General features: G+C 38.3%; 1 protein-coding gene across 3 annotated transcripts in view; it reads right to left on the bottom strand.

The window, feature by feature from the left end:
- ANO10 (anoctamin 10) overlaps nt 1-13,592 on the bottom strand; it is a 1,956,032-nt gene that overhangs the window by 1,635,780 nt on the left and 306,660 nt on the right. For all 3 annotated transcript variants that reach the window (XM_044065053.1, XM_044065056.1, XM_044065055.1), the window contains exon 3: nt 12,603-12,803. In XM_044065053.1, coding sequence (XP_043920988.1) covers nt 12,603-12,803 — 201 coding nt within the window. The remainder of the gene's footprint in view (nt 1-12,602; nt 12,804-13,592) is intronic.

The raw sequence follows: 13,592 nt of genomic DNA on the forward strand, positions 1-13,592 counted from the left end.
GTGGTTGGAGGGTAACCTGGACTGCAACAGTGAATACACTCGAACATCTACATTTATGGTAGGTACACAACTGTACTATGTTCATCATGTTTCACTGTTGCAGTCATTACAATTGGGTTGAATCCCAAAGCTAAGGTTGGGAGGCTGGTGCTAAATAGGATTAGGAGAGGCTATCAGGCCCTGCAGAACTGCAGTGGCAAAGCCTGCCCTGGATTTAGAGTACAGAGGTAAGTGATAGTGCTTTGTAAAAGTATGCACTGAACTCCAAGTTGCAGCCTCTAAGATGTCTTTGGTTGGTACTCCTCTGAGGAAGGCTGCTGATGTGGCTGCTGCTCTGGCTGAATGTGGCATAATGCCCTTAGGCACTGATTTGCCATGCTGTGAATAGTAGAAACAAATGCAGTGGCCTATCCACTTTGAAATAGTCTGCTTTGAGATAGGTTTTCCTTGTGATACTGCAGCATATGCCACTAGAAGTTGTTCAGTCTTTCTGAAAGCTTTGGTTCTGTCCAAGTAGAAGCGTAGCTGCCTGTGAATGTCCAAAGAATGCAGAATTCTCTCACCCTTATTATGAGGGTTTGGATAAAAGGTAGGCAAATGAATTGTTTGGTTAAGGCCACATTGGACACTACCTTAGGCATAAATGTACGGTTTGTCCGCAGAGAAATTCTGTCAGGATGGAAAATGATAAAAGGTTCCACAGCCATGAGTGCCTGTAACTCTGAGACTCGTCTAGCAGAGGTCATTGCTAGGAGCAGAGCTGTTTTCCAGGATAAGAATTTTATATCAGCTGCAGAGGCTGGTTCAAATGGAGGCAGTGTGAGTTTTTCCAAGACATAGTTGAGGTCCCATGCAGGTATTGGTGCTCTCCTTGGAGGTCTTATGTTTTTGGCCCCTCTGAGGTACTGCCTTAATAATGGATGAGGAAAAAATAGGTGGATCTGTATTGTAATGAGCTGAAATGGCAGAGACATGAATTTTAAATGATGAAAAGAAAAGGCCTTTATCAAGCATCTCAGTTAGGTATTGCAAAATCTGAGGAATATTTGGAACAGTCGTGTCAAAACCTTGTGCCTGGTTCCACACGCAGAATTTCTTCCATTTTTCTGCATAAGATTTTCTGGTGCTAGGCCTCCTGGCCTCCAAAATAACATCCATCACTGCTTTAGAGAGAGGTGTGTTTTGACTGCCTACATTATCCACCATGCTGTCAGGTTTAAGGTCCTGAGTTGGCTGTGCAGTATCTGACTGTCTTGTTGGGTCAATAAGTGAGGAATTTGAGGCAATGTCCAAGCTGGGCATTGAGACAAGCTCTTTAGGATTTGGGTACCAGTGCTGTCGGGGCCAGTCCGGGGCAATCAGTATCATTTTTGGCCTCTCTTGTCTGACCTTGAGGAGTACCTTGGGAAGGAGAGGCAGAGAAGGGAAGGCATATACTGTTAGGTCTTTCCAGCAGAAAGATAGAGCATCCACTCATCCACTTTCCATGCTTGCTTGTGATAAGTCCTTGTGCAGAATCTCTGTAGTTGGAAATTGTGAGGGGAGGCAAATAGGTCTATGTCCGGGCATCCCCAGTTCCTTGTTATCGTGTTGAAGACTTGTGGATCCAATTTCCACTCGTGGGGGATCCATTAGGTTTCTGCTTAATTCATCTGCCAGAGTATTTGTCCTTCCTGGCAGGAATTGCGCTTGCAGATGTACTTGGTAAGTCAATGCTGTGTCCCACAAGTTCATGGCTAGCCTGCAGAGGGGGTAGGAATGTGTGCCTCCCTGCTTGTTTATGTACCACATGACTGTAGTATTGTCCGTCCTTATCAGTAGTTGTCCTGGATGAAGTAGATCCTTGAAGGCTGTCAGGGCATTCTGAACAGCTAGCATCTCTTGATATGTAGATGCATTTGACTTGCGGACCATGTGCCCTGAATACTTCTTCCTGTCATATGGGTCCCCCAGGCATAATCTGATGCATCTGTTGTCAATGTCTGCCTGGCTGTGGGTAAGGTGAATGGCTGTCCCATGTTGTGGTGATAGGCTTTTGCCCACCATAGAAACTCCTGTTGCAGGCAGGGAATGAGCGTAATTATTGTTTCCAGGCTGTGGCAATGTTGAGTCCAAACACTTTTTAGATACCATTGAAGTTTCCTCATATGCAGTTTTGCATATGGAATTAGTAGAATGCAGGATGCCATGAAGCCCAAAGCCTGCAGAATTTTTCTTGCAGATAACTGGGTCTTTGTTGGCAACATTTTGAAATAAGTAGTCAGTTGTCTGCGTTTGTCTGGCTTGAGATAAGCCATCTGGGCAGTTGCATTTAAGCTTGCACCCAGGAATATTATCTCTTGAGAGGGTACGAGTTTTGATTTATTTTCGTTTACTGTGTACCTATGTATGTGTATGTATGTATGTGTACCTGTGGTTTACCTGTTAGTAATCTTTTTACAAACGCCAGATGCTGTAGTAGAATGTCCTTGTTCTCTGCTTGAATAAGGCAGTCGTCCAAGTAAGGGTATATTTGTATTCCTCTTTGTCTGCAAAATGCAATCACTGGTGCCAGGCATTTTGTGAAGACCCTGGGCACAGTAGATGAGCCAAAGGGCAGTGCAGTGAATTGGTAGTGCTTTGAGCCAGCTATAAATATGAGGTATCTTCTACATGATTGTCTGATTGGGACATGCAGGTATGCCTCTTTTGGGTCTAAAGTCACAAGCCAAGCCTTCTTGCCCAGCATGGGCAGAAGCTGCTGCAGAGTTAACATTTTGAATTTTGGAATATCCAGGAATGTGTTTAGGATAGACAGGTCCAGTATTGGTCTCCAGGCTTTGTCCTTTCTGGGCACCAAGAATAGCCTTGAGTAGAATCCTAGTCCCTGCTCTTGTTGTGGTACTAGCTGAATGGCTCTCATGTCCATGAGGGCTGAAACTTGTTTTTGTGCCTCTGCCCATTGATTGTGTGGTAGGCCTGGCATACCGTTTGGCTTTGGCAGGGTCTGAAAGTGGAACCTGTAGCCTTGTGTTACGATATTTAAGACCCATTTGTCCTGGGTGATCATGTGTCAATTTTGTGAAAAGAGTGCTAGTTTTCCTCCCAAAGGGGCTGCCAGAAGATAAGTGCTTGGAGCTGGCAGGGGAAAGTCATTGAGAATGTTTCCTGTATGGCTGTGATTTTTCTTCTCCGCTTTTGGAGGTAGAAGCACCCCATTGTTTAGGCCTGTATGAGCCTTGGGGCTGTGATCTGCCTCTGGGGTGTCTGTATTCTTTGTGGCCTGTCTGACACTGGAAAGTACCAATTCTTTGTAGGCCAGTTCCTGCTAAATCTGGGAGGATGCACCTGCAAGAAATCCTTGACTGTTTGCATAGATTTAGCTTTATCCTCCATTTTCTAATAGTTTTGCTTTAACATGATCAGGCAGATTCTGTTCTTTTAACCAAGCATGCCCCTAATGACAGAACCTGTAACAGCGGCCCTGCAGGAGGCCTCTAGAGAATCAAAACCACATTGCAAAATATGCTTTCCCACTTGTTCAGCTGCATGCAAAAAATCCTGCATTTCTTTGTTTTCTGCACATTCTGAATTTGTCAACATTTTCTGTTTAAGCAGTGACATAAGATATTGCTGATATTTAAGCATATGAAACTGGCAATTTAAAGCTCTTACAGCCAAGGTAGCAGAAGTATAAATCTTTTTCCCCCATCTGTCCAGGGCCCTAGAATCCCTATCAGAGGGGATAGGGCTTTTGCAGTGGAAGCCTTGACCCCTTTGGAACCATGAGAGATAGTTTCTGGGTCAGCAGCAGGGATTTTATAAAGAAACTTATATGAATCAGGAACCCTGTAGTATCTGTCTGGCTTAACAGGAGCTGGTGGTAAAGAGTCTGGAGACAGACTGGACTCTGAGAATACATCATCTACAATGTCTAAAACAGCAGGGATAGCAAGGGGCCTGTGCTGTGGTAATAAAAGGAAGTCTCTGAGCCTTTTCTTGGATTCTAAGTAATCTTGGCTCTCCCAGTGGAAATGCTTCCTCATAGTATGCAGTGTCTCCCCAAAAGAATAATCCTCAAGAGGAGAGGCTGAAGGGATAGATTCTTCAGCATCAGAATCCTCATAGGGAGGAAAAGAATATTCTTGTTCAGAAGAGGAATCAGAGGAAATGGAAACCTGATCTGAACATTCATATTCTATCTCTTGCCTAGGCCTCTTATCAGGAGGAGGATGGGAACCCCTGATCAAAGTAATTAGGTCTTCGGCCATTTTAAGCATCTGTTTTTAGGCATGGTGGCCTGTCCAGGAGAATGCTGTACTTGTTTCTTTGTCTTTAGAGCTGCTTTAGTCTTTGCCTTTGAAGCTGAAGTAGGTTTCACATATAACTGTGTAGGCCTGAAAACACCCTCAGAAGCCGATGCCTGCTCAGCGGCTCCGGACCCATTTGAGGGAATAGTTTCCGAGTGTCCAATACCTTGAGTTTCCAGTGGCCTAGTCAGCTCCACATGGGAGGTGGAAGCAGCCTGTGGCTCTGAGGTAGCTTGCGTCAGGGGCTGCGAAAGCAGCTCACTGAGAACCGGCGAACCGGCAACAGGCCTAGCAGAAGCCTCATCGTCGGTTTTGGACCTCGGATGCCTGTCTTTTTCTTTGCGCTTTTTATAAACTCCAGTAGTCAGCTGTTCCGACGGCATTATATAATTGAATCTTCTGCCAAAGTAATGAAATGCAAAATTGTACCGATGCTTAATAGTGCGTTGGTTAAATCTAGCACAAAACCGACAACTAGCAACGTTGTGATCAGGGTCTAGGCAAGGAATACAGTAAGAATAAAAATCCTTATGAGGTATTTGCTTCCCACAAGAAATACAATTATTAACTTTTTCTGACATCGGTCTGGAGCAAGAAAAAAGTTTCCCCAAAAGGGTACTTGGCTTTAATGAAGACTTCGTATCTGAAATTCGAATTTGAAAATCTCAGGAGTCGGCCAACCGGCACTTGCGAACTGCTTTTGCTTTGGGTACCATGCCGCAAGAAAGACAGAAGAAAATGGTGTTGGCTGCATCTTTTATAACCCTAGTGCACTGACATCAGAGAGGAGGCGACAGCAACTGACACCAGACCTAGACTATGGAATTGAGGCTGACTGCGGGTAGCCTGCCAGCAGGATAACCCAATTGTAATGACTGCAACAGTGAAACACAATGAACATCAGCTGGAGAAGCCACAGAAGTACCTCATGAAGAGGATCCTAGGTATTAAACACATGTCCTACATGGACAGACTCAAAAGACTCCAGCTATTCTCTGTCTCACATTGTCTACTTAGAAGTGATCTCTGCTTGACTTACAAAGCCATGTCTGACCCAGCTCTGTTACAAATGCTACATGTAAAGAAATCCCAATCCCTCCACACCACATGCTCCAGAGACCTCAGCCTCATTACCACAATCAACAGAACATGCTGGAGGGACAGGTTCCTCACCTAGAGACTGTTCATGCTCTAGAATAGATTTCCCATACATGTCAGAGCACCTTGCTGTCCCTGTTCAAGAGAAATCTTGATGAATGGATGGGTAATAGAAAGTTCTCCCCGGGATCACTCCAGTGGCTCTACTTGATAGAGGCACTAGGAACTAACGTTGGGTGGCACAATGCCAGGGCACTTCTATGGGCTAGGCTTGTAAAGGCTCCAGAACCATTAGCCTAGTACACACCTATGAACCTATGTTATAATTGGGGATACACAGGACAACATTATTGTGCAAGTATTACAAGTATGATCAAAGAATGGCAACAGAAGACTATAACTCCAGGCTCATGAAAGTAATTGTGCGAATATCAAATCACTGATGATGGATCGGCTGGAGTACTGTGTCCAGTCCTGGTGACCCCTACAGGATGAGGGCCACATATCTCATAGAAACAATGCAGAAGAAGGCTATAAGTTATATAAAGGGAATGTAAGAGACATACAAGTCAAACTTAGTCTCAGAGTGTACTCTGGAGAAATAAAGGAAAAGTGGCAACAACATCTGCATCCATAAAATACTTGCAGGGGAGTGTGAAGGGACAGAACTGGGTAGGAGGAACAGGGTACACAAGAAATGGCATGACCTCAAACTTACAGCTTCCAAAACTCAACCCAGATATGACAAAGCAATTCATCATGCAAAGAGTGGTGGATAAATGGGAAATTTTGACACTGGCTGTTGAAGATTAAAATAGTGATTTAAGAGGAGATGGGACAAAGAGAATACACATGGGTGAAAAGGCAGAAATAGCTCCAATAACAGGGCACAAAACACATCTTGCAGGTCTCCTTCTTCTGGCAAAAATGTGTTTTTGTGTATGTGTGTGTGTGTGTGTGTGTGTGTGTGTGTGTGTGTGTGTGTGTGTGCGCGAATGTGTCTGTATGTTCACATATGCACTCCAGTATGTGTATGAGGCCAACAGTAATTTGTCCAGATGAAAAAATCTGACATAATTACTGACAAAAAAAATGCCCAAAGGAAACCATTTCCTACCATAATCACAAATTAAAAAATAAATAATGCCATTACAATTACAATTACAGAATGGGGCTCTTCAATTGTATTACATAAGGGGATAAATCTGGAAATAACAGAATCTCTTATATAAATATAAATAATTACAGTGTTTGAAGGACAGAAGAAACAGAGCATTGTGCAATCCACAGACACTTGGAGATATATATATTTTTTTCAATAATAAATCTTTATTATTTTATCAATTTTTTTATACAATAAAGAAAAAAAAACAGCAAAGAAAAAGAGATACAAATAATACCCAAATTAAGCTAGTAACACCCATACTGCAAACTATGCACACTATTTACATAAATGCTTCCATCCGTTAAACAACATCAATGAAGAAAAGAAAGGAACATGTGATAACAAGAGTCAAAATATCTACTATCATTAAAATTAATTGTTCTTACCAACTTTCAAACTAAGTATGCATGTCCTGGGGTTGAACTGAGTTTGGTACATTAAACTAATATAATGTTGAAAATTTGTTCCGACACCTTCGGGTTATTAATATTCCTTTTATTATCCTTAATTAAAAGTTTGTGTGCTAAAATATGTTTCATGGCTAAACCTTTAAAGTTTTCCCATGAAGTTTGGAATGGAGTCAACCAATTTGTAGCTATATAAAGTTTCATTAGTAAGAAAATATTAATAAGTATAATCATTTGGGTTCTATCCAAATTATTAGGAGGGATATGTAGAATCATGAACTCCCAAGAAAGTGTAGACTGTTGATAACCCATCTTTTGTAGTTGGATTTTTAAGGAATTCCAAAGCTTGTATATACATTTACAGCTCTAGAACATGTGCAAGAGGTCCACCATTTGATCTTTACAGTATGGACATTTGGGCGAGTTTTTTGAGTTAAATTTATGCAAGCTAAGGCGTGTATAGTAGGCATTATTAAATATCATCAATTGTGTAAATATTAATTTTTGGAGAGAAACTGATTTTATTGTTAAGTTAATTGCCTTTAGTATTTTATTATCTTCTATCAATGGTATTTTATCTTTCCAATATTTTGACAAGAGTATTTGATTTTGGTATTTCAACTCTTTTATCAGTTCACTTGTAGAGGTAATAAATTTGGTATCTTGTCTAAGAGTTAACCATAAATTTGAACAGTTAGTTAACGTTTCCTCATCAATTTTAAAGTCTTTAAAGTAATTTATAGAGAGATCCTTTAATTGTCTCAAAATTGTTAAGTAAAATTTAGGAAGATTCATCCCCTGCAACATATCATGAACTGAATGATTAAGATATGGATATATCTCAAGTAAAGTTAGATTAATTATAAGTGGATATTTTTTAAGATCTATTAATTGATTATTAATTTTCAAATTCGGGTTCTTATGAAAGGGTTGAAAAATCATCATATGTTGCAAGAGATTTAATGATTGGAAAATATTTTGTACTAGACGTATATATACTCTAATATGCTCCATTAAAGAAAATAATTTAAAATGATCTTTACTTAAAAAAGGTAAAGCTTTCGGGTTAATATTCAAATTTACAACGTGTTTATGATTCATAACTACCCATTTGGGTGACCATTTATTACTAGAAATCTCATAGTAAGCTATTCTTAAGATTCTATTAGAATTTATTATTAAGTAATAAATTTCAAAATTAGGTAGATCTAGGCCTCCTTTATTTTTCGGAGTCATCAATTTGTCGTATGATATTCTAGTCTTCTTAGGTTCCCATATAAATTTAGCCGATTCCATGTGAATTTGTTTGAAAAATTTCCTGGGGATCAAGACTTGAGTGGCTCTAAAAATGTACAAAATTCTGGGTAGCACATTCATTTTAATTATTGAAACTTTTGCCATTGTTGGTAATTTCAGATTATTCCATCTTCTTAAGTCGGACAATATATGATCCCAAAGAAACTTAACATTATTCACACAGAAATCTCTGTTATCTGTAGAAAAGATAACACCCAAGTACTTTATCTTGTTCTCCGATTTAACTTGTCCTACCAATGGTAAAAGAGAAAAAGGTTTTGGTGTTTTCAAAGGAAATAAGTTTTTTTTTTTAAGGTTTATTTTGTAGTTGGATACTTCAGCAAAATCTTCCACTGCTTTTAGTATTTTTTTAGTATCTGAAATTGGAGTCGTACAATAGATATTGAGGTCATCAGCAAAGGCAGTCATAGATATTTTAGTGCCATAAATTATTGGGGCATTATGATATATATTTTGCTTAATATGTAAAAATAATGGTTCTAAATACAGATTAAATAATATAGGAGATAAAGGACAGCCCTGACGAGTTCCGTTCTTAATTTGTATTCTTTTAGAAAATTTTTTATTAACATATAAAGTTGTATATGGGTTATTATATAATATTTGTAATGTTAAAATAAATTATTGAGGTATATTAAAGTATGATAAAACATCGAACAAAAATTTCAAGTTAACTCTATCAAATGCTTTTTGTGCATCAATAATGAGAGCATAAACATGAATATTTTTTGACAGGCATAAGAAATTAATGTATGTAGTGATAAAGTATTGTCAGTAGTTTGTCTGGCATTCATAAATCCGGCCTGTTCATTAGATATTATTGAGTCTATTACCTTCTTCAATCTATTAGCTAAGATAGATGTCAAAATTTTCATGTCAATATTTAAAAGAGAGATAGGTCTATAGTTATCCGGGTTATGAAAGTCATTATTTTCTTTGGGTATAAGAATTGTTCTGGATGCATTAAAGTGAGGATCACTAATTCCATTGTTAATCATATAATTAAATATATGTGGATGTATTTTGCCAAAGGAATCACAAAAAGTTTTATAAAACTCTGCGGTCGATCCATCCGGACCTGGTGCTTTATGAGATTTCAACTTTTTAATTGTATCTACTATTTCCCCAGAGGAAATTGGCTTAATTAAATTTATTTGAGAGTTCTCATCAATTTTTGGAAAACTAATTTTTTGCAAAAAAATCACTGTTAATCCTATTCGTGAAAGATTCCTGTCGATCACTGTAAAGCTGAGAATAAATCCTTTTAAACATACTCATAATATCTTCAGATTTTGTATATATATTATTTTTGAACTGTATCTCAGTGATCTGAAAAGGTACTTTCGATTGATTAATGATTCTAGCTAATGCCCTTGAAGGCGTATGAATATGATTAGCATATTTTGCCAACAATCTATGTTCATAAAACGACAACCTACTATTCGGGACCAAGAAGAGCTCCTTTTGACATTTTAATAGTTCTTTTTCTGTTTACTGGTTAAATTTCCTAATTAAATCCTGTTCTAATGACTTGATTTTAGTTTCCAGTCTTTGTATATCTCTAGTTTGAATTCTTGTATAATAGGTAGCTTTTTGCAAAAAAAATCCCTCTTACTTGTGCTTTGGTTGTCACCCTTTCAATACCGGGTGAATGTTGTTTAGATAAACTAACTAATAGAAGATCAAGAACAACCTGAGTTTCCTGAATTATATCTTCTTTATTTAATAAATTTGGATTTAGGGTACAATTGTACCCTCTATGTGATAAGCTATTTGTGTGGTCTTTATTAAAATTTAAAGTAATTTTAGAATGCTCTGATAAGTATTGAGCTTGTACGGTAACACTGGGATCTAGAATAATCAAACTTTCTGAAATCAAGAAAAAATCTATTCTAGACCACATTTTGTGACAAGTTGAATAGAATGTAAAATTGTTCGTATTAAACTGATTGCTTACGTATTTAAAAGGATCATACAATTTAAAGTCGACTTTAAGTTCACTCAAAACTATTACTGCTTGAGTATTAAATGACCTATGTGCAGTTGATTTATCTAGTTTAGGATCTTGATATGTATTTCCAGTCCCCTCCTATAATTATGTAGCAGTTATTATATTGGTTCAAAATGGAATAAAGTGACACTATAAAAAGGTGTTGATTGTTACATGGTGCATATATATTAAGAAGTAAAATAGGTTTATCATAGACATTAGATGACAGAATCACATAGCACCATCTTCCTTCTTTATCTATTTTAGAGTCTAGGATTTTTTTCTTGGTATTGGCTTTTTATAACTATCGTGACCCCCGCGCTATTAGTTTTACCTTCCGAAGTTATAACCTCTCTGATCCATTTTTTTTCCTTAATAACTGCCCACTGATCACTAGTCAAATGAGTTTGTTGAAGTAAAATAAAACATGCCCTAGCCTGCAAAAATAAATGAAGAAACAGTTTCCTCTTTTTCAAGTTCTGGAGCCCTTTCGTATTCCATGAATCTATTTCCCACATAGTACGACCTTTAATTGATTCAAATATGGTTTACATTGGACAAGAGATATATCTAATCAATTAATAAAGAAAGGACAAAGAAGCACAAGAATGGACATAATGTATGACAAAAAAATACAATGAAGCTAAATTAAAAAAAAAAAAAGGAATAGTCCAAGGTGGGATGGGATTTACAAATACAGATACAAGGCAGCTGGGTGAATCACAGAATTGTCACTAACCTTTCGATTCAATTCTAGATTAACACTGAGAATTTTCCAGTTAAGGGAAGAGTGTAGCGGTCACTCCCATAAATGTATATAAGGGGAATAGATACAGCACATATTTACAGATTACACAAATTATCAGCTTTGGAAAGTAATCTGCTACATTCAATTGAAAGAGAAAATATCACCACATTGCAGACTTGATCATAACCCAATGAGAGATGATCTGCTCCAGGACGCCTACCAAATGCACTTTGATATGCAAGTTTTGCCAAGTGCAATGCAATCAGCCTTCATCCCCACACTCCCAGCATTTGAATATAATGACTTCAAAGTCACACACACATATGGAGATGGGGATTATATGTTTCTCCAAACAGTATATGCAATCCAATCTCCATGTATGTGTAACCTTTGAATTAAGTAATGGTGAGTTTCAGAGCAAAAGTACCCCTGTAAATGGTGACATTTATGACTAAAGTTTCTGTCCTGCCCCTGTTGGTAGTGCTTAGGGAGTCAATGGATCAATCATGACCATCTGTCACTTTACTATGTTGTGAGGTCAAGCAGTTCTATCCTGATAAATGTACAGTATCATGTTTAACATATATTTAATCAGTACTGGAAAGTTAATTAAAAGGTGCATTGCTAACATGCTCCAAGAAGAATTAAAAGAAACTGGTAATATCTACTAGCATGCATAACAAGAAGGGATGATCATGTGCAAATGCAATTTCAGAATTTCATGAAAATTTTAGCAGATGAGGTATATTTAAGTGGATGCAATGTACATGGACATTTGATAGTGATGTTCATGAGTAATAAAACAGATCAGTTTGTCAGGTCCTTCCCTCAGTAGTACAAATGTAGCTTCTGAAGGGCAGACTGAGATGCAAGGGATGCCTATAACATAGCGACACCCACAATGACAATGTAAGGATTCTTAGTGCAGCAGGTGCCAGGATGTTCCAGCTCCAGCAAAAGTGCATAGTTGTGTACACTATTAAGAAAGGGGAATCTGTGTGTGTGTGTGTGTGTCTGTGTGTCTGTGTGTGTGTCTGTGTGTGTGTGTGTGTGTGTGTGTGTGTGTGTGTGTGTGTGTGTGTGTCTGCAACCAATGTACAAAAATAATGTCAAAAGGCAGCAACAGAAACTGAAAAGTGAAGGAAAAATTGCACTGCAGTAATGAAACAATTATGCCTCACCCCAGTCACAGAGTAATATGCAATGAAAGATGGAACTTCCATTGCTAAATGTATTCGCTGCCTTTTTTGTTAAAATAATAAGCAAGCTACAAGAATTTTAATTTCCTTTTTTGCCTTCTATATGATAATCCTGTTCTGTTTTATGATATTGTAACACCCAAATTATCAGTGACTGTGAATTTACCAGATTCCAAATCAACACTCTTGAAACCAAGTCATACTGTAACTTGATCTAATGAAATATTTCCACTGTAAGAATTTTGGAATGTGCTCCAGACTACACAAATCCCCCACTGACTGACTAAATTACCACTATTCTTCAAACACAAACAAATGCCTATACATTCTTAACAATTCTACTTATACAAGAAAAAAGACAACAGCAAAGCAACAAACCAGTAACTAACCTTCATACTCTCTGAAGAGTTTTCTGTTATCGTATGTGAAAACTCTCATTGTTCCATCAGTACACTCTTTCACTAAACCTGCAGCTTCAGCACCAATCAAAAGCCTTTTCCTGGAAGCACCAATGACATAGATGTTGGGGTTTTCTACTGTATGGGCATCATCTTCCTTTTCTAGAAGAGGCCTGGCCAACAGCTGGGCTCCTAGAACAGAAATTCAATAAATATATGCGCAGGTCAATCTACAGAATACATGACATTTTTTTTATTACTTTTCTTTTTGTGCTTGTACTGCTAAATTTATCTATACAACGTTCAAATACCAAAGCAGTATAAAAGACTTTTCATATCACTATTGTATGTAGAAGACAGTCTTGAGAGTTACCAATTAATTATCAGCAACAGTAAGTATAAATAAAATGTACAGAAGATGTAAGATTACTTTTGAGCAATTGTTTTCACACGTGTAAGATTGACTTAGCAGCAGTTGAATGTCCTGATATGTTTTGCCAGATGTAATGAATATGCAATGGGTAACATGCATTCATACTACAGTCTGCCTGCAACAAGCAGACTGTTTGTCAGAAGTCAGGCAAAAAAAAGTCCAAGTCTGACATCCAGCTGTGTGCCTCTGGCCTCCTGGCATAACGGGATGAAGCCTGACTTTGCCTCAGATGATTCATGTTCACTTAACAGCAAGGGGACAGTGGGAACAAGGTGGGTGGAGGATGGGAGTGAGCAGCAGATGTCACCTTTTATTTCTGGCAGGGAGTGTGGTGACTTGGTTTGTGCATTAGCAACACCCATAACACTGCAGGTGTATCACTCACAGCAAGAAGTCTGAATTACACAAACTGCAACAGCATGCCTCTTGGCCAAGAGACTTAGTATGTATGGTAGCATGTTTGTGCCTCCAAGTAGCACTGATGGAGTAGCATGTAAGCCACCCGGGGTGGAAGTAGAAGCATGTTCAAAAAAACAAATCCCACATTC

The sequence above is a fragment of the Protopterus annectens genome, chromosome 3.part0 (genome assembly GCF_019279795.1).
Source record: "Protopterus annectens isolate FY-2018-M chromosome 3.part0, PAN1.0, whole genome shotgun sequence".
In the NCBI taxonomy this organism is placed as follows: Eukaryota; Metazoa; Chordata; order Ceratodontiformes; family Protopteridae; genus Protopterus; species Protopterus annectens.